This window comes from Trachypithecus francoisi, unplaced genomic scaffold, assembly GCF_009764315.1.
Source record: "Trachypithecus francoisi isolate TF-2019V2 unplaced genomic scaffold, Tfra_2.0 Lachesis_group1, whole genome shotgun sequence".
Taxonomy (NCBI): Eukaryota; Metazoa; Chordata; class Mammalia; order Primates; family Cercopithecidae; genus Trachypithecus; species Trachypithecus francoisi.
In genome coordinates this window covers 9,598,712-9,625,007 of record NW_022681454.1, presented here as the reverse complement: position 1 = coordinate 9,625,007, position 26,296 = coordinate 9,598,712, and the positions used below count along the sequence as shown (strand labels likewise).

The following is a 26,296-nucleotide window of genomic DNA, read 5'->3' as shown; positions in this document are numbered from 1 at the left end:
GGGCCTGATACTGAATGCCATTCAGGCGTTTACTGCTGTGCAGCTGCAGACAATATGCTTTGCCTCCCTGGGCTTTTCCTCCCCATCTATAAAGTAGAAATATGGCTTAACCTGAAATGCTGTCGACAGGAATAATTGAGAAAAGTAGCTGACACACTCTCAGCAAGACACTGTGAACATGGGATCTTTCACAGGCCAATGTGTCCATTGCCTTTTGGGGAATGATTGCAAACTCAAGTTTCTTTCTCTGGACCGTGATGTTGGGCAGACCTTGTACTAAAGCTCAGTTCTGTCACTTCACACCAATCTGTATTGAACTCTTCCTGTGGGCAGGGCCCCATCCTAAGAGCTGGGAATATGGATATAAAATAAATGTCATTTTTTTTTCACTGAGAGATGTAAGTAGGTTTCTTCAGCTCTCTCGACGCTCGGTTACTGAGAGGATCAAATGAGATGGGTCTGGAACAAGAAAGCTTGCATCCAACATTCACCTATGCACCTTTTCATTGTAGACATTGTGGGAATAGTGGCTGTGACATGCAGCGTTTACTGTTTACAGAGAGAGATTTGGCCAATTGTTCATGATGGCTGCTCTTTGGGGGCAGAATGGGGGATGTAAGGAGAGAGTGGAGTGTCAGGGACCAGACCATGGAGGGCCAGTAAGCCATGTTCCAAAGATGGACTGTGACTACAGGCAGCAGAAATGCCAGATTTTAGAATGAGGATCCTGGCCACAACACAGCGAATGGATTGGAGGAAGTGAGAAGTGGAGGGAAGGAAGGGGAGAGAGTGCTGGCAATTCTCAGAGGACAGAAGGCAGGAGCCATCCCCTTCTTTTTTTTTTTTTTTACCTGCTGGAATCATAAAGTGTGGCACAAGGAGATAGAGGAAAGGCTATTTTCCTAGGGGGCTCCTTCTCTGGAAGCCCCCCTGGCACTCATGGGAGGCCCCTCCCAGCTTTCCTGCAGACTGCAGAAGAAGGTCCATTACTTTTTTTTTTTTTTTTTGAGACTTATTCTCCCTCTGTTGCATAGGCTGGAGTGCAGTGGCACGATTTCAGCCCACTGCAACCTCCACCTCCCAGGTTCAGGTGATTATCATGCCTCAGCCTCCTGAATTGCTGGGATTACAGGCACCCGACATGATGCCCAGCTAATTTTTGTGTTTGTTTGTTTGTTTGTTTGTTTGTTTTTGACATGGAGCCTTGCTCTGTCACCAGGCTGGAGTGCTGTAGTGCAATCTTGGCTCACTGCAACCTCCATCTCCTGGATTCAAGAAATTCTCATGCTTCAGCCTCCCAAGTAGCTGGGATTACAGGCACGTGCCACCACACCCAGCTAATTTTTTTTATTTTTAGTAGAGATGGGGTTTCACCATGTTGGTGAGGATGGTCTCAATCTCCTGACCTCGTGATCTGTCCGCCTCAGCCTCTCAAAGTGCTGGGATTACAGGCATGAGCCACTGCACCCAGCCTAATTTTTGTATTTTTAGTAGAGATGGAGTTTCACCATGTTGCCCAGGCTGGTCTCGAACTCCTGACCTCGAGTGATCCACCTGCCTCGGCCTCCCAAAGTGCTGGGATTACAGACGTGAGCCATACCATGGCCAGCCCATTAGGTCTTTTTTACTAAGGCTATTTATGGGGTGTCTACTTACCAGATACAGATCAAGTTTTTATTTTGAGGATTCATACGTGTGTGTGTGTGTGCATGTGTGCACGCGCGTGCGTGTGTGTGTGTGTTGCTTTTTTATGTTGTTTTCTATCACACATCCAGAATCTTTCAGGCATGACCATGTATAAATTAAATTCCACCAGGAACATAGCTATGGACCTATAAAAAGGGTAATTCACTGTTGTTATTGTATTTGCTCATTACATACATTGATGGTCTATTAAAAGTTACATCTCTTGACAGAAAGAGACAGAGAAGAAAAGGAGAAAGCATTTGAAAAGATGAGATGTAAGACCTCTCTTTGTCTACGTTCGTTTATTTCCTCTTGCTGAATCAAAATTTAAACAAAAAAAAGAGGGGGAAAAAAAGCTTTTATGGGTTTTCTGGAAACCTGGGCATCAAGGATTCAGGATTATTTTCTTGTTTGCTAAATTAGATCAGCTTTTTTTGTCTTTCTTTTTTTCTCTCCCCAAGAAGATTAAAAAGATTAAAAAAGAAAAAAACGAGCATTCATTTACACATAACGAGGCTTAATTAGAAAACGAGCACTAGGGAAGTCAAGGCCAAGCAAAAGGGACCCGGATCACCTCATGTGGAGCCAGAAGCTGCAGTGGAACCTTCTCCCTCTCCACATCTGGTTAGCTTGGACAGACGATTTCACTTCACAGGGTCTCATTTTCCTCATTTGTGAAATTAGCAGGCTCAAGCAGATGAAATGTGTTTTTCCACCCAGCTTCATGCTTTGAGATTCTTTGAGACTACAACTCTGGAAAAGGAGCTAAAATCAAATGCCACTCTCCACTTTGCACCTGCAACCCATAGGCAGTGCTGGTCTCTTCTAGAATACTCTGAAGCCCTTTTCTGCCTCAGTAAACAAGAATGAGTTATTCCCTTGAGGCATTCCTGCCTCCAGGAGTCTTGGATCTTCTCACGCACAAATATTTCCTCTGCTGCTCTTCTGTCTGAGGGTCTTGACAGGTGGTCCCTAATGTCCGGAAATTCAGAGTTTTGGTAGAAGATGTGCATGCAAATGATGACTGTGCAGGTGGCAGTCCCTGAAGACCAAAGTCTGATCTATTTCAATGGAGAACCCAGGGCCTTACTGTGAGTCAGAAGAACCTAGAAGACAGGAATGCAGCCTAGGTGGACTCCAGAGACTGGAAGGAGATCAAAGAATGGGCTACCTCCTGACCAATAAGGACTTCTGATTAACTATGAATCCAACAGGCAGCAGTTAGAGCTGAGTGCGAAGGGAAAACAGAGCCAGAGCCAGGTAGACTGTCCTGAAACCAGGCAGCCATTCAAATCAGGAGTAAACAAAGGTAGGAGTGTGGGGAAAAGAGAGGCAGAGGGGATGAGAGTCCCTTGCTCACTGGCTTGGTTCCCACTTGGCTGTCAGCTTTATGAGGGCAGCACCTAATCTGTCTTGTTTAATGTGACCCAGGCCTGTGATGAACTGAATATTTGTGTCCTTTAAGTTCCTGTGTCAAAATCCCAACCACCAATGATGGTATTGTGAGGTGGGGCCTTTGAGGCCCTCATGAATGAGATTAGTGCCCTTCTAAGAAGAAATATGAGAGAGATGATTTTTTTTGGCCACATGAGGATACCACAGGGAAACAGCTCTCTGCAAATCAAGAAACAGGCTCTCACCAGATGCTAATTCTAAGGGTAGCTTGATCTTGTACTTCTCAGCCTACAGAGCTATGAGGGATAAATATTTGTTATTTGAGCCCCCCGGCCTATGATAATTTGTTATAGCAGCCCAAACTGACTCAGACAAGGCCTAATACAATCCCCAGCCCACAGAGGCTACTTAATGCATAGTTGACTGAGGATAACATGAGGGTTTTCTTCCCGATTTCAACACAGTTCAGTAAAGAATTTTCATCATTGTTAAGGAGTTGGTTCCCATGACCCAGACACAGAGCCTTTTAGGAATAGTCAACAAGGATGCAAAAGGAGAGGCATGGGGTTCAGGTTGAAGCTGGGGGCTCAGAAAACACAACTGTTATTCACTAAGGAGAGAGCAAGCATCATTCTAGTTCACAGAGGAAACGTGTTACATCTGCGTAGAAGCATTTGCGCAAGATTATTGGAAAGGATGGCATCTGCGCTGGTACCCAAAGACCAAGGAGAGTTGGAAGATGTAGAGATGGGAGAAGAGGAGGAGAAGAGAGGGAATGGGCCTAGCAGGCCGAGGATACTGCATGAACAAATTGCATCTCGACTTGCTATATTTCAGTTGAGCAGGAAGTTCAGTTTGCATGAATTGTAGGTTGAAAAACAAAATTGAAGAGTTGAAATGATAACTAAGATAAAATTGCAAAATATCTTTGAGTGGAAAGGGATTAGCATCAAGGAGATCTATGAAGGAATTCTTGCAGGGGTCCGAGAGAAAGATCAAGAGGCTTTGGTAAACAAAGGACACTCCAAGTTCTCACGTCCTGTTACATATGCACATCTCTCCGAGTATATGGATTTTTTGAGACTCTTCTACTGGACTTTCAACTGCTAATGATTTAGCACTTTTATTACTCTCTGTTTAACACAGGGACAGAAAAGTGCTCAGGATATTTTTGATGATTATCCACCATGGACAACATCAAACAGCCTTACCCTCTGATTTTACAGACGCAATAACCAGGGCTTATAGTTATGAATGGTTAAGTGATTTAGTTGAGTGACACAATAGTTGACAAAATAGTTAGGGCTCAAACCTGAATCACACAGCCAAGTTCTCAGTCCCATTCAGCTGACTGTCCCTGGACTCATTGTCCAGGATTGTGGCTGAAAACACCATAAATGGGAGGCACTGACAAGATGTATAGGACCCTCTGAGCAAGGTCCCTAACGCTGCAGCTGCTTCAGAATAGAAGCTTGTCTTACATTTGAGGCATTTTCCTAACTTTGTGCTACAGACATATTGCTAGGCAGGACAAAAACAGCCTCCAAATTCGGTGGGTTGTGTTTCCTGGCGTGCAGAGGCACAAGGAGATACAGTACTTTATAGGATTCCAATCTCTGAGCAGGGTTTGTGATCATGCCTTATCATCAGTGTCTGCCTCCCAGCAAATGAAGCTTCCTGCACGATAGCGAGGCATGTGTTCATTGCAACAACCCGGATCAGGAGGGAGATTGTACTGTGGCCAAATGATAGACAACAAGACCCACTGTGTCTTCATTGGCAGCTCAAACTGCAGTATGACTCAGATGGGGGAAAAGAGAGCATGCCACAGTGGGGCAATGGCAACCTATTAGGACCTTCCCACCTGTCCTTGTTCTTACCAGAAACCAGCTGAAAGCCTTGCTCAACTCTTGTGAGATCCATCAGCAAAGAAACTCTTATGGGTACACCTTTTCCCCCATTCCTCAGACACCCAGTGTTGCCTAGAATGGACTACCAGTCATCAACAGAGTCTGTTCATTGAAGTGACAGGTTTTAAACCAAGATATGTCCAACTATAGGACCCAAATGGCTAGATCCCTGAGCCATGGTTTTCTCATCTGTTAACATGAGGACAACATGTGTATCTAATTTAAGAGATTGTGACTGTTTGGACAAACGGAGGCAAGATGGCGCAGTTCCGGGTTCTTCACTGTCAACTTTCCCACGCCCGGGAAAGACAGGGGTCAACTGCGCAGGCGCAACCCGACCTCCGACAGAGAGAAACCGGAACCCGCCTAGCCACGCCTACCTCCCCGCCCCTGACCCGCCTATGTCCCGCCCACTGCCCGCCCACTCCTGGGCCCAGGACATAAAAGCCGCTCCCGGCGGGCGCGCGGTGCGAACTTCCTCGGCCCCTCCTCGTCTACACGGGACCCGGGAACCTCATCCAAGAACGTCCGAGCGAACTTCCTGGGCCCCTCCTGGTACCCGGGACCCGGGAACCTCCTCCGAGAGCGCCGGAGCGAACTTCCTCGGCCCCTCCTTCTGCGTGGGACCCAGGAACCTCGCCCGAGAGCGCCGGAGCGAGCTTCCTTGGCCCCTGCTCCTCTGCGGACCTGGGAACCTCGCCCGAGAACGCAGGAGCGACTTCGTTGGCCTCCACCGCCGGAGGCCGGTGAACCTCGCCCCTCCCTCACATTTGGTTTGTAAATAAAGATTTTCTTTGCCTTGCCTACTTGCCTTTTCTCTGGCATTTGCTCTGGGGGGTCGCATTAAAGCCAATCAGTGACGATTAAATCAACTCACCCAGGGCAGTACCTGCAACAACCTAGATGCTTACTATCTGTTAAAAACATTTTTTTTCTCCTGTATCTATCAAGAAGCTATTCCCAATGACTATATCTTTATGATGTGTATTAGTCAGAGCTCTATAGAAAAGCAGAATCAAGTGTGTGTGTGTGTGTGTGTGTGTGTGTGTGTATAGTCATGCACCACATAACATTTAGGTAACTGAAGGGCCTCCTATATGATAGTGACCCCATAAGATTATAATGGAGCTGCAAACTTCCTATCACCTAGTGACGCTGCAGCTGCTGTAACATTGTAATGCCACACATTACTCATGTGTTTGTGATGATGCTGGTGTAAACAAAACTGTGCTGCCAGCATATAAAAGCATAGCACATACAATTACGTAAAGTACACAATACTTAGTAATCATAAATGGCTATGTTACTGGTTTATGTATTTACTAGACTATACTTGTTATTGTTATTTTAGAGTGTGCTCCTTTTACTTATTTTTTTTTAATTAACTGTAAAACAGCCTCTGGCAGGTTCTTGAGGAGAGATTCCAGAAGAAGGCATTGTTATCACGGAGATGACAGCTCCATGAGTGTCATTGCCCCTGAAGACCTTCCAGTGCGACAGGGTGTTGGGACAGCAGGCAGTGATACCATTGACCCTGACCCTATGCAGGCCTATGCTAATGTGTGTGTTTCTGTCTTAATTTTTTAACAAAAATGTTTAAAAAGTAATAAAAATTTTGAAAGTTTAAAATTAAATGTTTACAGAATAAGTATATAACAAGTACCTTCGTACAGCTATACAATGTGTTTTTGTTTTAAGTGTTATTACAAGAGTCAACATTTTTTAAATTGAAACATTATTCAAGAAAAAAGTTACAGTAAGCTAAGTTTAAAGAAACTTGGTCCCAGGAGCACGCCCTAAAACGCTTTCTGCACGGTCACCTCTGTCTCAGAGTCTGCTTCCTCAGGAGCCCAACCTGTGGCAGTTCCTGAGGAGATGGGACATGTGCTGAACGTGAGGCAACAAAAATTCAGCAGGATGGGGATAGAATAGGACTGGACTCATACGATTGTTAGGAGGATTAAATGGATTAATATCTTGTGAAATGCAAACAATGACCAGTTAGGTGAAAATCTTATATATAAATTTCTTGCAGTTCTGATTTTCATTATAATGATAGTGTTGTACCTTATTACTATTATTCATGATGTTTGTGCCAAAAATCAAACTGTATAAAACCTTGAAAGAGAATTGTGACTTAAGAGCAATTTTAGTGATTTCTCAGCAGCCTGCAAGCTCACTCTGAGTGTAGAGAATGAGAAGCTTCTGGAAAAATCAGAACTGGAGCTAAAAGTCCATTGAGAGAAGTGTAGTTTTACAACAGAAGAAATGGCAGTTCTTTCTGCGCTGGTCAGACTGCACCTGCCATATTGGGTGTAGCTAGGAGTATCTCACTGTAAAGGTGAGAAATTAGAGGGGAATGACCAAGATGGGATGCAGAAGATGTCTTTAACTCTTGGAGTAGGCTTCCTGTACTTACTCTCCACCGTCAACTCGCCGTGTCATCCATCTGGCAATTCAACCCCTCACTGGTTGTCACCACCTAGTGAAAGCCTTCCTTGACTATACCATCACTTAAATATTTGACCAGCTTCTTCCTCCTTTTTCTTCTAGACCATATGTACATTTTTTATCATTGTGCCTATAGCATTGCTCGTGTTTGGATGTCAGTCTGATTCATTTCTTCGTCTCTTGGGACAGATGAGATGTTCAGTGCATGTCTTTTCCCACAGCTGCCATAACAAATTGCCACAAACGTAAACGTACTGACTGAATACAACGGAGATTTACTCTCACCGTTCTGGAGCCCGGAAGTCTGAAATCAACGTTTAGCTAGGGCCGTGCTCCCTCCCATGCCTCTAAGGGAGAGTTCTTTCCTGCCTCTTCCAGCGTTTAGTGGCTCCAGGTATTCCTTGATTTGTGGCAGCGTCACTCCAATCTCCGCCATCTTCACATGGGTCTTTCCTGCAGCCTGCTCATAGAAGAACACCTTGCATTATATTTAGAGCCCACTTTAACCCAAGATCATCTGATCTCAATATCCTTAGCTTACTTACATTATTAAAGATGTTTTTTCCAAATAAGGTCACATGTACAGTTTTTGGGTAGACATACACCTCGGTACACATTGTTAAACCCACATGCCAATTCAACTACACTGAATTGGCTTCTATTAGGTCTACGTGAAAAGTAATGAGGGTCTGCAAAGGGCAGTTTCACAGGGGAAGTAAGATAGAGAAAACACAAGGAAAATGTGAAGGAGGACTAGATGGGTGTCACTGGCCGGTCATGCAGGAGGGAGATGCAGAAAGGGAAAAGGAAATCAAAGACCACTGCAAAGTATTAGACCTGAAGGTGCTGGAAGGGGGCTCAAGCAAAGAGACTGGAGTGTGTAGGGTGATGTGCTCTGTTTTGGCGGAAGATGAAGTGATTGCAAGAACAATTATTTGGTTGGCCCACTGATGTTCTGTGCCTCAGTTTCCCCACAAGCCTATGGCACTTCCAGCTTTTCCAGGATGTGCTGAGCTCCTGGTGCAATCAATTAGCCTGTATTGTTTCCCCGGAAGACACTTGACCAGAGTCCGTGACAAGCAAATCAAGCAGCGGTTTAAAAAGCTTTTTGTGATTCATTTCACTAGGTGGGTGGGATGGGCTGAGTGGACCAGAAAGGCAGCTGGCCCCAAATGTTTGAGGCCTTGTAAAATGATGTGCATCTATTTAGGAGACTAGTAAATGGTACTGCCCTCCCCAAGTGCGATAGCCAACTGGGGAACCTTGAGCATCTCCTTTCAAGGTCCAATCTCAATTCAATGCAAAACAAACAATGTTGCCTTATTATGTGTAACATTCTTTAATAACATTTTCTGTGATATGTTGAGAGTTTATAAATCTTTCAGCATTGTATATTTTTTAAAAGTATATCTAAAGTCTCAACACGTAGGATTCAGATTTAGGGCAGGGAGACCTGGTAATGCTTGTTGCTCTTTGTAAGTAGTTTACAAACAGGCTTTAACCACTTACTGTCTAGGTAGATGGCTCTTTATTTTCCAGCCTTGTTAATATTTTCCTTCAATAATAGGAAGAACAGCTCCTCCTCCCCATTCTCCATTCTCCCCACCTTCTTTCCTTCTCTCTCGTGTGTCCCTTAGTTGCTTCCAGCTGGGCCTGCTCTGACTTCCTTTGCAACATAGCTGACACACACTCTCCAGGAGATGGGCGAACTGATGCGTAGCCCTGGTTCTACTCCCAACTAGCCTGGCCACCTGGAACTAAATCCTCTCCACTCCAGGGCCCCGTTTCCTCATCTGTAGCATGGAGCTGAGAAGAATGCCTGCCTATTTGCTACTCAGGGTTGCTGCAAACATGAAATAAAAAGACAGTTTGAGTTCAGCTCTCTTCTTAAAGTTAAAAAGGCCAAAGCTGATTATCTAGAAAGGTCAGAGGCAGTTCCCAGTCTTTTGGGTTCTTGAGGCACCTAGGAAGAAGTTGAGAAATTCTCAGACTCTATCCCATACTCCTAAAATTGGCCTGGTTAAAGCCATTTAGGCAAATGTTACGTGGGCTGTCAGAGCACAGAAATGATGCCCATAACCTAGAGACACGATGAAACTGAGGGATCCTTCTCAGTGCAGGGATAGGTCAGAATTCCTCTGGTATCAGAGAGATTGAAAGGACTCTATCCAATTAACGACATGGCTTGCTATCGTGTATAAGCACAGACTTGCAGGCCATTTGTGTATTTGTATCTAGGTATCTATTCATTATCTTACAAACATTCCTGCAAGCATTCAGGGTCAGTTATCCAGTGTTCTAGGAGAGAAAAAGATGCCCAGGCTACAGCCTACCCTTGCAAGGCTCCAATGCAAGGGGACACGGACAGGTACATGTATAATGAATGCATGTACAGGGCATTTAACAATATTAGATTGTTTACTTGCTTATGGCTTGGCTCCCTAAATACCTAAAAGCTCCAGGAAGCAGCCTTCATCTGTTCTTTAATTACTATACCCTATTGCCTAGTGCATTGCCTGATAAGGAATAAACCCAATAACTCTTTGTTGAGTAAATGAATGATTGGACTTATGAACAAACGAAATGAATGGCAGTAGAGAGGTATGCAAATGTACCAGAGGGACTCAAAGCGGAAGCAGCAGGGAAGAATTCATAGGGAAGTAATATTTGAACTTGACCTTGAAGAATGAAAACCATTTTGCCAGGCCCAGAGGAGGCAAAAAGAATAATTAGATCAATGATATGGGAGCATTAAGGGAAAAAAAAGTCTGGCCCAGAGGCCACAGTGTGGGATGACCTGGCAGAGAGAGACGGTAGCAGGAAATAAAGAAGCAACAGAAATGGGATTCCAGGCCACTGGGGCAGGAAACTTAGCTATCGTGGTTAAGAGTTTGGGTTTTCTCTTGCAGGAACAGAGAACTGATGAGGATTCTCAAGGAGGTGACTTGATAATATTCTGCTATTAATAATTACAAAGGTTGTTCTTGCTGCAGTTTGGTGTATGGATTGGAACCCCGGAGGCCAGGAAAGCAGTTAGGGGTAGATGCTGGAAGTCAGCCTAGAGATACTGAAAGCAGAAGTAAGGCTGAATATATTAAATAGCTCAAGAAAGTGACACAGAAGAGACAGAGTCAGGAGGCATCTGGGGACTCTGACCGTTACGATCTGGTAACAGATTAGGATGATGGCAATGATAGAGGTGGGAAGACTCGAGGTTAGCACCCAGACTACTGGTTTGGAAACCATGTGAGCAATGGATCCTCTTGCCAGGAAAAAGACCTGTGTCTGCTGGAGAATCACCAATTAGAAAGATCCAGAAAATAGTTCAGTGTTCATGCCTGCGACTTAGTAGAGAAGTCAGAGTGCAGATGGAAATTTGTGAATTCAGCTGTGTTTAAATAGAAAAAATGAATAATGAAATATGCAAAATAGTATAATGAAATTTTAAAATAAAAAATGGAAAAATGAAATTAATGATGATGAAATAAGCCATCATCTTTCTAGATGGTCAATATACACAGTAACAAAATATACCCAAACAACTCACAGATTTTTAAATGTATTATGTTCTATTCTATGGGCTACAGGCAAAGTCCAAGATGAAGAGAGAGCCTGAAGTCATCCTGAAGTACTTCCAGGACTTCTTTAGTTTTGTGTGTACATGTATGAGTGTCCACTCAGCTCCTCAGTGGACCAGGCACTGACCCAGGCCCTGGGGACGCTAAGTCCTGCAAATCTCTGCTCTAGGGGAGATGGAAATTCAACAGTCAGATGTGAACACAAGTTACCAGTTAAAACAGAAGTAAAATTAAAACTCAGGCAAGTGCTGTGAAGGAGCGAGTCTGGGAGGTTGAGGAGGATTCTCTGAGGAGGTAGCACTTGAGCTGAGTTCGGAAGTAAGAGTTGCCATTAATAAGAAGGAAGACAAGGGCATCTGAGAAAGGGGGACGGTACCTGAAAGAGCCCTGCGGGAGGGAGCAGAGAAAGTCCAAGGATCAGGAGAAGGCAAATTTGCTCCAAGTGGAACTGGGAGGACAAACAGGGTAGCTGAGCTAAGGAGGCCATTGTCAGGAGCATTTGTGGAGGAAAAAAATCACCAGTTAGTGTTTGATAGAGCTCACGAAATGCCTGCAAACGAAAGGAAAGTGTGGGAAACTTGGCTGATTAAATGAACTAGGAATGTATAACAATGATGCTTTATGACAGTGAATGTATTTAATGAATGTTAGCAAATTAACTCAATGAAAAATAAGTTAATCTCTTCATAGAAAGTGCCCTGGCAAACTGCCTAAATGATATGGGAGCTCAATAAATATTACTCGAATCAGAGTTGCTATTGCTAAACAGTCTGTCTTCCCGCGTTGGATAATGTTTGCTAGATTTTTATGAAATTCAACAAACACAGGAAAGCATCTGAGACATTGCCTGGTTCATGGTTGCTGTCCCTCAAATTTCTTAACAGCCTCTCATCAACTGTGTGGCAAAAGTACGATATTCTTCATTTTACAGAGGAGACAGATACTGGCAGAGCTTAAGGACTGTACCAAGGTCACCCCGCTGATGAGGGAGAGGCAGCCCACATCCTTGTCTTGACTGGGCACTTCTTCTGCCCCACACTCCTGTTTCCCGTAAACTAAAGCTCTTACATTTAAAAATTAAGTAATCGGATTACTTTAAACACAGATTTTCTTTAACCCTAGCGGAAATGCAAAGAGAGATTCAGAATTACGTGTGAGACATAATTACTTAAATCTGACTGGGTGGTTGTTTCTATGAATGAATGCACTTAATTAATTTTTCCCCTAGCTTCTTGCTATTTCCCAGCTATAATTTATTTTCTTTCATCCCAGGGGCAATAGAAGGACAACTAAAGAAGGAACCAACGATTTGAAATTCCAGAACTTCAGTCTGCCAAAAAACAGGTCAGAATATTTACTTGTTGATGAATAGAGGAGTGAAATTTTTAATTCTGTAGCAAATAAGCGGACCATCACACACACGGAAATTGTCAGTGTGATGGAATGACCTGTAGTGACTTAGAGCTCAGACAGAGACCAAGGTACAGGAGAAGGGGCTTGGCTGCGGTTGAGCAGCCAGGTGTGTGATACAAAGTGAGGCTGAGAAGCCCCCACCTCCGCAGCTCTGCAGGCCAGGCCTCTTTCCACCCACCCCTCCCAGGTCTCCAAACAAGCCCAGAGAGAGCCAGTGATGGGGAGGCTTCTCTTCCTCCGCCAGTGAGTGATTTGAATGATGGATCATGGATCTGGCCACAACTTTACCTTGGAGTCTCACAGCAAGTGGACAAGAGAGAGCCAAGTGCTTACATTATTATTTCCTTTGTCCTTCGATTAAGAATAACGTTTGCTGAGCAGTTATGGCATCAAAACTTGCACAGGCTACTGAAAATGCAGAGACCAAAGACAAAGTCTCTCCCTCAAGGAGCTCGCAGACTAGTCAAAAATCTCAGAATGGAGTGCTAACTTGATTGAATTACTGACAAGAGACAAGACCTAAAGTCAAATCCAGCTGTGCACTGCCCAGCGCTGCCCAGCAGACTAAACCTGGGCCACATCCTCATGTGCAGAACCGTCTCTCTGATGCTCAGGTGGGACTCCATGGCCAAGCATTCCTGGGGGTGGCTTCTGTTCCTAGAGGTACCCAAGGATCCTTACAAGTTTTATCAATGCTCATATCCCAATTCAAGTCCATCCAACAAACATCCTTCATTCCCTACTATGTGCCAGACACTATAAGCCGTCTTGGAATTCTAAAATGTTCTGGAATAAATAGTTCTCCTAAGCAGAGTAAATGAATGCTGGTAAGATGATAGAATACTTGAGGTGTTGTGCAAAACCACTTTGAGTAGAGGGAAATTTGTGGCTCTTCTCAGGCTTCTTTAATGTTTACATTAAATACATTTGAATAATGCATTTTAAGTCCGTTTTCCTCATTTCTTGACAATAGCAAGAGATGGGAGATGGAAGGTTTAGAATCCCTCCTTCAAATGGAGAGGGTTGAAGCAATTACATACATCAAAGTAATATTTACAGTTACATTTGGAGGAAAAAAGACAGAGAGAGAAGAGCAGTGCTTTTTTCTGAAGCAAATTATTTCAAAATGTGTCATAGCATGCTCAAGATATATTAAAAAGAGCAACAGATGATGTTTTTGCAACCTGTTCTAAACTATTTATAAACCTAAATTAGAAAGAAATCTATAGACATACAAATCTCTATACCACTGCATATTTTATAATGAATGCATTATATGAATATAAACTACTATTTGAGATATATAAATCAACTAAAAATGTCTGAAAACTACAAATTTGTATCTACCATCTTCCTTGGTAAAAATTAAAATTATCAACATTTGATGAGAAGGTAAGAAAGAAGCTACTTACGGGCAGCATTGCAGTGTAGAATGAGTCTATTGGATCGGGATTTCAATCTCAGCTGACCTACTTATTAGCTATGTGGCCCCAGACAAGCCTCTTTTTCCATTCCAACACCTCCTGTGTTTTAGAATTGATATCTGAAGCCAAGTGTGTTGGCTCATGCCTGTAATCCCAGCACTCTGGGAGGCCGAGGCAGGCGGATCACCTAAGGTTGGGAGTTCGAGACCACTCCGACCAAAATGAAGAAACCCCGTCTCTACTAAAAATACAAAATTAGCCGGGCGTGGTGGTGCATGCCTGTAATCTGAGCTACTTGGGAGGCTGAGGCAGGAGAATCACTTGAACTTGGTAGGCAGAGGTTGCAGTGAGTCAAGATCAAGCCATTGCACTCCAGCCTGGGCAACAAGAGTAAAACTCCGTCTCAAAAAGAAAAAAAAAAAAAAAAGAAATGGTATTTGAAAAAGTAGACTCTGTTGTTCATTATTGAATCTCTTGAGCCTTCCTGTGTCCGCAGAATAAATGGATGACCTCTGAGGGGTGCTGGGAATAGAGTAGGTTCTCATTAAATAACGTGGGCTAATAGTCACTGAGTGGTCACTGTGCTAGGTGCTGTTCTAAGAGCTAATAGGTAACCCTTCCTGGATCCCAACAATTACACTCTTATTAGTCTCCTTTTTACAGGAAAGAAGAATACAGCCCAGAGAGGGTGAATAACTTCCCTCGAGGCTCAGGAGCTAGTTGTGATATGGTAAATGGCAGCTGCAATTATTACTAATATCAACAACCCTGGTGCTCCCCATCACTGCCCTCATGCTAGGTTGAGTGTAGGAGTTAACTGTCCTGCAAGTCCCCAAAGCCCAACCACCCCAAGCTAAAAGTGCCTTGATCTCCTGGTAATAAACAAAGCAAAACACCAAGTTGAGTGCTGGACCCCACTTGGATGATATGGCCTGGGAGGATCTCCAAGAAAAATGCAGATCACATCCACATTCATTATCCATGATCTGTCTGTAATATTGAAATGAATGTGTTTTATAACATCTCACTAAATCCCCAATACCCCCTTTTATTTTGTACTGTTTCCTCATGTCCATAGTGAAAGAAAAACACCAACTGATGTTTGTCAATTGAATCCAAACTCCACTCAATAACTGAGCGCCCGATGTGCGCCAGAACCTTGGCACCCAATCTGCACCATAATGCTCTGAAGTAGGCATTCTTATTCCCATTTACGATAGGGAAAAACAGTCTGAAGGAGGTTATATGTTTTTGTCACAGTCCCAGTGGAAAGTGGTACCAGTTGGATTTGAATTCAGAGTCTAGCTTCAAGTCAAGTGGCATTTCTGGGGTTTTTTTGGTTTGGTTTGGTTTGGTTTGGTTTTGAGATAGTTTTGCTCTTGTTGCCCAGGCTGGAGTGCAATGGCACGATCTCGGCTCACTGCAACCTCCACCTCCCAGGTTCAAACGATTCTCCTGCCTCAGCCCCCCAAGTAGCTGGGATTACAGGCATGTGCCACCACATCCGGCTAATTTTGTATTTTTAGTAGAGATGGGTTTCTCCAAGTTGGTCAGGCTAGTCTCGAACTCCCAACCTCCGGTGATCCGCCTGCCTTGGCCTCCCAAAACGCTGGGATTACAGGTGTGGGCCACCCACCGTGCCCAGCTCTGGGGTTTTTTTGTTTTTTCTTTTTTTCTGAGATGGAGTCTCTCTCTGTTGCCCAGGCTGGAGTGCAGTGGCCGGATCTTAGCTCACTGCGGGTTCCGCCTCCCAGGTTCACGCCATTCTCCTGCCTCAGCCTCCCACGTAGCTGGGACTACAGGCGCCCGCCACCTCGCCCGGCTAGTTTTTTTGTATTTTTTTAGTAGAGACGGGGTTTCACCACGTTAGCCAGGATGGTCTCGATCTCCTGACCTCGTGATCCACCTGTCTCGGCCTCCCAAAGTGCTGGGATTACAGGCTTGAGCCACCGCGCCCGGCCCAGCTCTGGGTTCTAAGTGATCAAAACTTTCCTATGTATATATATATGTATGTATATTCTTATTTACATGTATGTGTCAGCATATACATATGAATGTAGATTTCTATTCTGATGAGTCACTAATCTGCTCCTGTCAAGTCTCCCCACCATGAGGAAGCACATGTGCCCAGCCCTTCCGGAAAGCACAGCCACATCTACATCAGGGAGGCCTGGTAGTGGCGGTTCCTAGAGCATGGGCCTGGGACCAGCAGCTTCAGCATCATCTGGGAACTTAGCAATGCTGAGTCCCAGACTCTGGCCTACTGCACCGGAAGGGCAAGTGTTGGAGCCCAGGCACCCGTGTTGAAATAAGCCCTCCCTGGGGGTGCCGATGTTTGCTCACGTTAGAGAACCTGGGATGGAAGCATGGTTACCAGGAGTGTAAGCTTCCAAGTGGAGTGAGAGGCCCCTGGGCTTGAATTCCGCTCTGCCCCTACTCGCTTTGTGACAGTGAGTGGGGTGGAGGGAGGAAAATGGGAGGCAGAGGGTGGGGGAAGATTGGAAAAATGATGGATGCAGGAGCTGTTTCCCCACTGGGGAAATGTCTGACCCCTTCCATTAACCTCCTTAAGTTCTCTTTGTTGGGCACTGGAAAAATCAAAGATGAACGAGACATAGTCCCTGATACCGGCATGCTCAGTATCTGGTGGGAAGCAGAAGAATGGGTGTGGAACTATAAAGTACATACATAATAGATCATAAGTCCGTGCCATGCACCATGGCAGACACAGACGCAGGCCCTAGGGAACAGGAGGTACACAGGATCAACCAGGGAGCTGAAGGGCTTGCCAAGTCCTCTCTCTAGTGAGCAGTGGCACCAAGATTCTAATCCACGTCTTCACTTTCCAAGCACTAGTCTCCTTTCCTACCTTTACTCTTGGCAGTGCTGCTAGGACAGTGTCACCACACTATCCACATTCAGACCCTTCCCATTCATCACTTCATCAGCTATGGAGTTCTTCCTTTCTGCCACTAGCACCTGCAGCAATAGTTAGATCCAGGGGGTCAAAGTGCAGGCAGCCGTAATTTCTCAGGCCCCATGAGGCCCAATCGTCACCCTTTGGAGACTGGAGTCCTCTTTTTGTTTTTCTGGGTTTTTTGTTGTGTTTTCTTTTGTTTTTTGAGACTGAATCTCATGCTATTACCCAGGCTGGAGTGCAGTGGCGCTATCTCAGCTCACTGCAACCTCTGCCTCCCAGGCTCAAGTGATTCTTGTGCCTCGGCCTCCTGAGTAGCTGGGATTACAGACGCCCTCCACCATGCCCCGCAAGTTTTGTATTTTTAGTAGAGACGGGGTTTCACCATGTTAGCCAGGCTGGTCTCACACTCCTGACTTCAAGTGATCCACCCACCTCAGCCTCCCAAAGAGCTGGGATTACAGGCGTGAGCCACCGTGCCCCGCCTGGAGTCCTCTTCTAATCGGTGAACTAGGAGGGCCTCTACTGGGCCCCTTCAGCCAGGCAAGCCCAGGAGCCTGCTGGCCACAACCACTGCCCGTTCTCCTGACTGCTCTGGTCTGCCCTGAGCCTCTGGAGCACTGAGAGAGCCACAAGGGTCACATTTCTCACTGTGGCCCACCTCACCATGCAGAAGGCAGAGTGCCGCCCTGAAAGGTCTCACAAGCAGAGAGCTTTGGGACAGGTCCTAGATTCTTTCACAGAGGATGCAGAGAAGAAAATGTGGTGCTCCACTGGCTTTCCTGGGGTTGTGTCCAAAGGGCTCCTACAGAGTAGATGCTCAGGCTGGGTGCGGTGGCTCATGCCTGTAATCCCAGCACTTTGGGAGGCTGAGATGGGCGGACCATTTGAGGTCAGGAGTTCCAGACCAGCCTGGCCAACATGGCGAAACCCGATCTCTACTAAAAATACAAAAATTAGCCTGGCATGGTAGTGGGTGCCTGTAATCCAAGCTACCAGGGAGGCTGAGGCAGGAGAATCCCTTGAACTCGGGAGGCGGGGGTTACAGTGAGCTGAGATTGCGTCACTGCACTCCAACCTGGGCGACAGAGTGAGACTCCACCTCAAAAGAAACTAACAAACAAATAAATAAATAAACAACAGAGTAGATGCTCGAGAAACATTGGCTGATGGGGGAGGAGGAAGAAGGGAGAATCAAGGCAGAACCCTAGGGTCTTATGTTATGGATAACCCTAGGACACTGTTGATCTGTAGTATACCGAGAGCCTCCTATGATGCCTGGCACTTACCAGATACTTAAACAGACTTGAAAAAGAAACTTTAACAGGGAAAGAAGGATAGAGAAAGAAGGAAGAAGACAGAGACCAAGTGGGGAAGTGGGGGAGGCTCAGAGAGTGGATGAAGGGATTTCAGGAGCTGCTCTGCCCACTAGAGGAATGTCTGAGCTAAAACAGGTCTGGCAAATCACCCTGCTACTCTACTTGTCTGCTGCAGAACCCATCAGAATGTCAAATATTTTTGTTTTCATTTTTTAATATGCGTTGGGAGCATTAGAGCTTATAGGCACAGGACTATAGCTTATACAGACATGTTTTCTGCCCTCAAAGAACTTAAAGTAAAATTAAGGAAAAGAAAAAAACACAAGTAAGGTTTTACAATATGAGATTTAAATAATAAACTAATAATTAAATGTCATCTTCTAGATTTACTAAATGCATGATTCGAGCAAGAAGTGCCACAGTGTCTCAGAGGAGGGAAGAGACCAGACAGGCCCCAGCAGGGCAGGTTCTGAGGAGGTGGGAGCCTCACTCAGCCAGGAGGGTCTTGGTGGTATGAGCTTGATGAGAGTTCTGAGTGGCACCAAACACTTCCAGTGTTTTTCCCAGGTCTCCTTCAGGGAATTGCATGCCCTACATGTTTCTTATAAAAATAAAATAGGTAAGAGGAGAATTCTTGAAACCAATCGGGAATGCCTTCCAGAAAGAATGAACCCATGGATTCACTTATTTAAAAAGAGTCTTGGCCTGATTCCATCTCGGGGTGAATTTCATCTGGATTGAGAGGGCTCTCCAATCTCTAATCTTGAAAATGTACAAGCGATTCCAGGGGAATTTAAGTGGCACTTGTGCACACACATGGAATAGGTTCCTACTACATGCTAGGCACTCCATTTGGCCTTGTCGGGATAGGACACGTCAGCCTATAGACCCAGACATGATCTGCAGTGTATCTTTGGCCCATCTCGCTTTGGGATGCCCTCTTTTCTATGCTTCCCTCTGCATGTGCCTGTGGCATTCATTCACTTACGCATTCACTCACTCTTACCCAGTCAGCACCATGTTGGGGTGCACATGCTCCAGGCACCGTATTAGGCACCAGGCCTCCCTTTGAGAAGCTAGAGGTTCAGGGTAGGCAGCCTGAGAATTCCAGTTGCATTCTATTCTAGTTATGTCAGTGTGAATTCCATTACATAGGTACCAGGGATGTGCCCAGGTAAGGAGAAGAGGGCATCGGTGGCCACATGGGAAACAAGAAAAATAGTTTGTCCAGGCCATCACTACCTATTCCCTGAAATATTATAGAGTCCGCTCCTTCTCTCTCAAATCAATGCTGTGTGTTCCTATGTTACCTCTGTGAGACACAGTTCTAAGCATTCTTTACTCTTGCAAACCTCCACACAACCTCTAGGATGAGGCTTTGCTCATTCATCCCTCCAGATTCCCTACTCTCTGAGCACACTGCATTTCCAAACCATAGTCCCCACAGCTCCATGATGCAAACGCTCCACCTTTGAGTGGTGGAGACAAAGGAAGGAGAGATGTATCATCAGACAGGCTCAGTGGGACTCCCAAGGGGGCTAACCTCAGCTAATCCATCTGCAAAATTAAAGGGTTCATTTATGGTGTTGAAGTCCCTTTTGGCACTAGTGATATTTTACAATGGCCCTAAAATTGAGGTAAAGATGTTTTCTACCAAGCACTGCTATGAGGTTTGAGTGAAATCATCTTTCTACAGTGCCCAGTTCCAGATGCAGTGCAGACATTCAACTAGAGGGAAAAAGGTGATGAATGCAGAAACTTTCCGTCCTTCCTTGTTTTTATCTAGATTATATTTAAAATGAGTAACTCTTAGAAGTACAAATTGTCTTTCAAAAATTAGAGAGTCTTATTCTAGAGTCACCTTCTAATTTCAGGGGACAAACTTAAAATGAGATGTGGAGCTGAACCAGTTAATTTCAGAGGTTTGGGAGAGAGAGAAGGCTGGCAGTGTGAAATCATCCTCATCATTTCCCAAGGGTGTTGCTGTTGAATTCTGGACTAGTAGTCAGTGCCTGGGGAGACCCAAAGGACTGCATACCACACGCAAGGGGGCAAAGAAAGATTCATCTCCATGCCAGGAGCTTGACCCTGGAGACAGAACCAAATCCCTCTCTATGGGACTGGAATAACACACCATCCAAACTCTGTTCCCATGGATAAGCAGAAGGCAAGCATGCCCTGTCTACTTCATCACAGCCAGTTCTGCTGGGCAGCAGGAGAGAAAAAAGTGGAAGAGGAGAAGGAGTTTACTTTAGTAGCCTTTAAAAATTAAAAATTATGAGATGTATTAAATTATTTTAAAATATTACAAATTAAAAATAATCCAGAATTAAAAATCTGTATTTGTAATGAGCTTTAAATATTAAAAAACACAGACCTTGAAAGGTCAGTCTTGTTCATTTCCTGTGCCACACACTTTCTTGTGACAGTGTTGACACCTGCGTACACACACCGGAAATAGAAAGGAAGGAAAAATTGCTTTCTTTAGGCCCAGCTGTGGAGGGGAGCAGAGCTAGGGAAGGCAGAAGGATGGATGCCAAGTTATAACACCATCCAGCTGTGGCCCGCTTGCACGTGGCCGTGTTATGGATGCTGTTGACAAAGGGCAGCCGGGGTGCATCCTCGTAATTCCCTGGCAAAAGGCGGCTTGCTAACACATGGGCCTTGCTTGAGCACAGATAGAGTACATCAAATCTCCATGAAGTTTGCCAGCAGTTCCTTTCATTAATCACCCTGGGCTGTCAAGTTGCAGAGTGTTAACGCAGGAGTCCTTTCAGATAGCTCATCCGTTGCTTGTGTCAAGACAATGTCCACAATCCATCTAGACAAAACTATGGTGTGCGGGCCACCTCCCCTGATCCCCTCCCTCCCAGACCCTAGGCGGCTGGTCCCAGCCTTCCTCTTTTCCCTCCCCGCTTTGTTTCTGCAGCTCTCTGGCTCACAGCAGCAGGCTCAGCTGGAATAACAACACCATTCCCTGTTTGGCTGATGCTTCCTCTGCTAATTCACTTGGCTTGCATTGACGCACGGAGAGCCCCAGGGTACATAATCCCGAAGGATGTGACATATGAATGAGCACCATGACTCTGGAGCCCCACTGAGAGGCAGAGTGGATCAGATAAGCCACTTTCAGACAGGTTTGACAATTGGGAGGAAGCTCCCAGACAAGAGAACTCTGCGGTCTACGTTGCTGCTATAGGCTTGTAAATAAGAAGGGATTTGGAGGGAGTCGGACAAATCCCAGCCCTGCTGATTGCTTGTGCCACCTCAGGCAAGTTGCTGAACTCGTCTAAGTTTTAGCTGCAATCTGCAAAGTGGAGCTGGAAATGCCTAACAGGCTAAGTCTATGCCTTAAACTTATCCATCACGTCCAAAATTTCCTCCCATCCTCTTTACTTATTATTATGATTAAGTGTGTGTATGTCAAGAAGAATTAATATAAGATTTACTCTCTTACCAAAAATGCAATTATGTGATATAGTACCGTTAGGCGTAGGCACTATGCTGTCCAGTATATCTTGAGGACTTATTTATCTTGCCTAACCAAAGCTTTGTACCCTTTGACTAATATCTCCTCATTGTCTCCTCCGCCCAGCCCTTGGCAACCACCCTTCCACTCTGCCTCTATGAGTTTGACTACTTTAGATGTATCATAAAAGCAGTATCATGTAACACTTGTCCATTCACAAGTATATACTTATATCCAAACTCATCATCTAGTTATACACATTAACTATGTACAGCTTTTTGTATGTTAAAAAGAATAAGTAAATAGGAACATTCTAAAAATTGTGAAAATGAATGTAAATGGGTTGAACAGACCATAAAAAAAAATGCCTACCAGCCAGAGTTGAACCTATCTCAGTGCCCAAACAGGTGCTTACAAATACGGGTTATTTTATTTTCTGTTTGGTGCCACTCTTTTTCGATGTCAGAAGGCTTCAGTTCTGCCTCCAAGTGTCTGAGACTAGGAACAATCTGGTAGCCACTCTAGGCCCCAGTTCTCCCATTTAAAAAACTAACGAACTGGACAACATTATCTCCAACATGCTTTTTAGCGCCAGTTTGTCTTTGATCCTAAAATCCAGGTAAGGCCAGGGTTGGAAGATAACAAGAACCCTCATTTAGAAGTCAAAGTTCCTTCTGGAGTCTCAGGAACAGTTTGCCTTTTATTAGAAATTCCCGAGCTCCAGCCGCCTGCGTTGGAGGCTGTGCCTCCGATCAACGGGACGGCTTGCCACGCTTACATTAAGCTCACTGTACACAATCACAGAAACATATCATTTCCATTTCCCATGTAATGGGTTGCAAGTCCTGGGAGCCTTTTGAGGCCTTAATCAAAGACCGAGATACCAGAGAAGAGGCCATATGTTTAAAGTGTCAAGAGAAAGCAGTCAGGCACCCCATAAATGATTTGCTTCTCACTGGCTGATTTACTGTTAATTTCTGCAGAACCTCCGGCAGCTTGAAAGGGGGCCAACTGTTAACCACAAGGGCTCTGAGGTCGCAGCTGCACGGTGCCTTCTAAGCAGGACTTGCCATCTCCTATAGGCCTGGGGTAAGGGAGACAGTAGGGACCGGGGAGACGGATAGGCTGGTGTCAAATCCCTCAGTCTTAGAGGCTCTATGGACTGGGCAAGTTGTAGAGCCCTCTGAATACCCCATTTCCTATTCTGTAAATTTGAGGCGATAAGAGCGAGCCCAGGGTTATTTCGTTTAAAATGGTGAACAGAAGGCAGTAAGGTATGCTGAAGTCAGACTCAACTCAGACCATGGTCTCCTGGTTACAAACATCTTACTGCTTCACTATTCTGTGCCCAACGTCCCAGACACCGAAGAGACCTCATAAATATTTACACCTGGCGTGTGTTGCGATGTTCAATTAATTGCTCCTGTGACGCACTTTGAGTGCCTTGGAGGAAAGGTGTAATGCAAAGGCCTGGGATTATTAAAGGCACAAACAAGTCAGCTCACGGAAGCAGCATCCTCAGGAGCCTTCCACTGCCTCGGGCCTTTTCAAAAAAGCCCAAAACCTAGGGAAAAAGTGTTTCCAAAAGGATCCCATCCAATGGTTGGATTGTGGCTGTGCAAAGACCTTGTCAGAAAATGAGGCCAGGCGCAGTGGCTCACACCTGTAATCCCAGCACTTTGGGAGGCTGAGGCGGGCAGATCACCTGAGGTCAGGAGTTTGAGACCAGCCAGGCCAACCTGGTGAAACCCCGTCTCTACTAAAAATACAAAAAGTTAGCCCCGTGTGGGAGGTGGAGGTTGCAGTGAGCCAAGATTGTGTCATTGCACTCCAGCCTGGGCAACAGAGCGACACTCTGTCTCAAAAAAAAAAAAGAAAAAAAATGGGCAAAGACATGTACATATAACTTACCAAAGAAGACACATAAATGGCCCAAAACCTTTTGGGAAAAAAGAAATTCAATCTCACTAGTCATCAAGGAAATGAAATCGGCAAAATGAGGAATCAAGTGCCATGTAGGCAAAGTGGTTATAAGGTATGGATTTAATGGTGGTGAGACACAGTGAGACGAGCTCTTCACATTCCATGCATAAGAATATAAATTATTGCCCTCCCCCATCTTCACCACTAAGCTCTCCCGGAGGTCCAGGTCCGGAGATGACAGTGGCTCCCAGGAAGTCCAGGATTCGATCGCTGAGAGAATGCTTAGCCCGAAGGCCTGCCCAAATCGTTCTACTCACCATGTCGGAGGCCGAGGCCGAGAGCGACGAGAGTGCAGGGAAGTGGGGAAGAGGGGGTGGCCGCCAGGCTCCTCCGCTTCCCTGGGTCCACGGCGGATCCCTCCCGCTTGTCAGGAGGCGGCCAGCGGAGTGCAAGGATGATGCTGAAAGGAATAACAAGGCTTATCTCTAGGATCCATAAGTTGGACCCTGGGCGTTTTTTACACATGGGGACCCAGGCAAGCCAAAGCATTGCTGCTCACCTAGATAACCAGATTCCAGTTGACAGTCCCAGAGCTATTTCCCGCACCAATGAGAATGACCCGGCCAAGCATGGGGACCAGCACGAGGGTCAGCACTACAACATCTCCCCCCAGGATTTGAAGACTGTATTTCCCCATGGCCTTCCTCCTCGCTTTGCGATGCAGGTGAAGACATTCAGTGAAGCTTGCCTGATGGTAAGGAAACCAGCCCTAGAACTTCTGCATTACCTGAAAAACACCAATTTTGCTTATCCGGCTGTACGATATCTTCTGTATGGAGAGAAGGGAACAGGAAAAACCCTCAGTCTCTGCCATGTTATTCATTTCTGTGCAAAACAGGACTGGCTGATACTACATATTCCAGATGCTCATCTTTGGGTGAAAAATTGTCAGGATCTTCTGCAGTCCAACTACAACAAACAGCGCTTTGATCAACCTTTAGAGGCTTCAACCTGGCTGAAGAATTTCAAAACTACAAATGAGCGCTTCTTGAACCAGATAAAAGTTCAAGAGCAGTATGTCTGGAATAAGAGAGAAAGCACTGAGAAAGGCAGTCCTCTGGGAGAAGTGGTTGAACAGGGCATCATGTAGGAGAGGAACGCCACAGATGCAGTTGGAATTGTGCTGAAAGAGCTAAAGAGGCAAAGTTCTTTGGGTATTTTTCACCTCCTGGTGGCCGTGGATGGAATCAATGCTCTTTGGGGAAGAACCACCCTGAAAAGAGAAGATAAAAGCCCGATTGCCCCAGAGGAATTAGCACTTGTTCACAACTTGAGGAAAATGATGAAAAATGATTGGCATGGTGGCGCCATTGTGTCAACTTTGAGCCAGACTGGGTCTCTCTTTAAGCCCCGGAAAGCCTATCTGCCCCAGGAGTTGCTGGGAAAGGAAGGATTTGATGCCCTGGATCCCTTTATTCCCATCCTGGTTTCCAACTATAACCCAAAGGAATTTGAAAGTTGTATTCAGTATTATTTGGAAAACAATTGGCTTCAACATGAGAAAGCTCCTACAGAAGAAGGGAAAAAAGAACTACTGTTCCTAAGTAACGCGAACCCCTCGCTGCTGGAGCGGCACTGTGCCTACCTCTAAGCCACGATCACAACATGTGAGGAAGACAGTGGACATCTGCTTTTGGCTGGATCTAGTGAGATGAGGAAGTTGGGCAGTACACAGGAAGAGGAGCCAGGCCCTTGTACCCAGGGGATTGGACAGGACTGCAGTTGGCTCTAGACCTGCATTAAAATGGGTTTCACTGTGAATGCGTGACAATAAGATGTTCCCTTGTTCTTGAAACTTCTATTGGTTTATTGGATGTGGTTTTTCACATTTAAGATAATTGTGACTCTTTTCCTAGAAAATAAAATACCTTTCTTAAAAAAAAAAAAAAAAAAAAGAATAAATTATTATTAATTGGCGCAGCTCCTCCAGAAAGCTTCTGAATAATATGCAACAAGGGGCCGAGAGGTTCACGTTATTTGACCCCTTCATTGTACTTGATAACATCTCTCTATAGAAAGATCCAAGCCGGGCGGGGTGGCTCAAGCCTGTAATCCCAGCACTGTGGGAGCCCGAGGTGGGTGGATCACAAGGTCCAGAGATCGAGACCACCCTGGCCAACATCATGAAATCCTGTCTCTACTAAAACTACAAAAATTAGCCTGGCCTGGTAGCACACACCTGTAGTCCCAGCTACTCAGGAGGCTGAGGCAGGAGAATTGCTTGAACCCGGGAGGTGAGATCGTGCCACTGCACTCCAGTCTGGTGACAGAGACTATGTCTCAAAAAAAAAAACAAAAAGAAAGATTCAGAGATAAGGTTTAAATGCCAAATACACATGGCAACATCATTTTACAAAGTTAGGACTAGCAAGAACCTAAATGCCCCTTAAAAATATCATGTAGATCAGGGGTCCCCAACCCCTGGGTCACAAACCAGTACTAGTCTGTGGTGTGTTAGAACCTGGGTCGCACCGTAGTAGGTGGGCAGTGGACGAGCGAGCATTATCACCTGAGCTCCGCTTCCCATCAGATCAGCAGCGGTGTTAGATTCTCAGGGTAGTGCAAACCCTCCCATGAACTGCGCCTGGGAGGGATCTAGGTTCACGCTCCTTGTGAGAATCCCACTAATACATGATGATCTGAGGTAGAACAATTTCTTCCTTTCATCCTGAAACCATCCCCAACCCCCGTCTGTGGAAATACTGTCTTCCAGGAAACTGGTCCCTGATGCCAAAATGGTTGAGAACCACT

At 45.3% G+C, this 26,296-nt stretch overlaps 2 protein-coding genes across 3 annotated transcripts in view; both read left to right on the top strand.

Moving 5' to 3' along the window:
• The window catches only part of CLNK (cytokine dependent hematopoietic cell linker), a 238,953-nt gene that overhangs the window by 120,045 nt on the left and 92,612 nt on the right, over positions 1–26,296 (top strand). For both annotated transcript variants that reach the window (XM_033213753.1, XM_033213754.1), the window contains exon 3: positions 12,293–12,364. In XM_033213753.1, coding sequence (XP_033069644.1) covers positions 12,293–12,364 — 72 coding nt within the window. The remainder of the gene's footprint in view (positions 1–12,292; positions 12,365–26,296) is intronic.
• On the top strand, positions 23,236–25,419 carry LOC117085139 (28S ribosomal protein S29, mitochondrial-like). The gene is given in 2 exon segments (XM_033213755.1): positions 23,236–23,272; positions 23,933–25,419. A coding segment is annotated over 1 exon segment (1,197 nt). The 5' UTR covers positions 23,236–23,272; positions 23,933–23,939; the 3' UTR covers positions 25,137–25,419.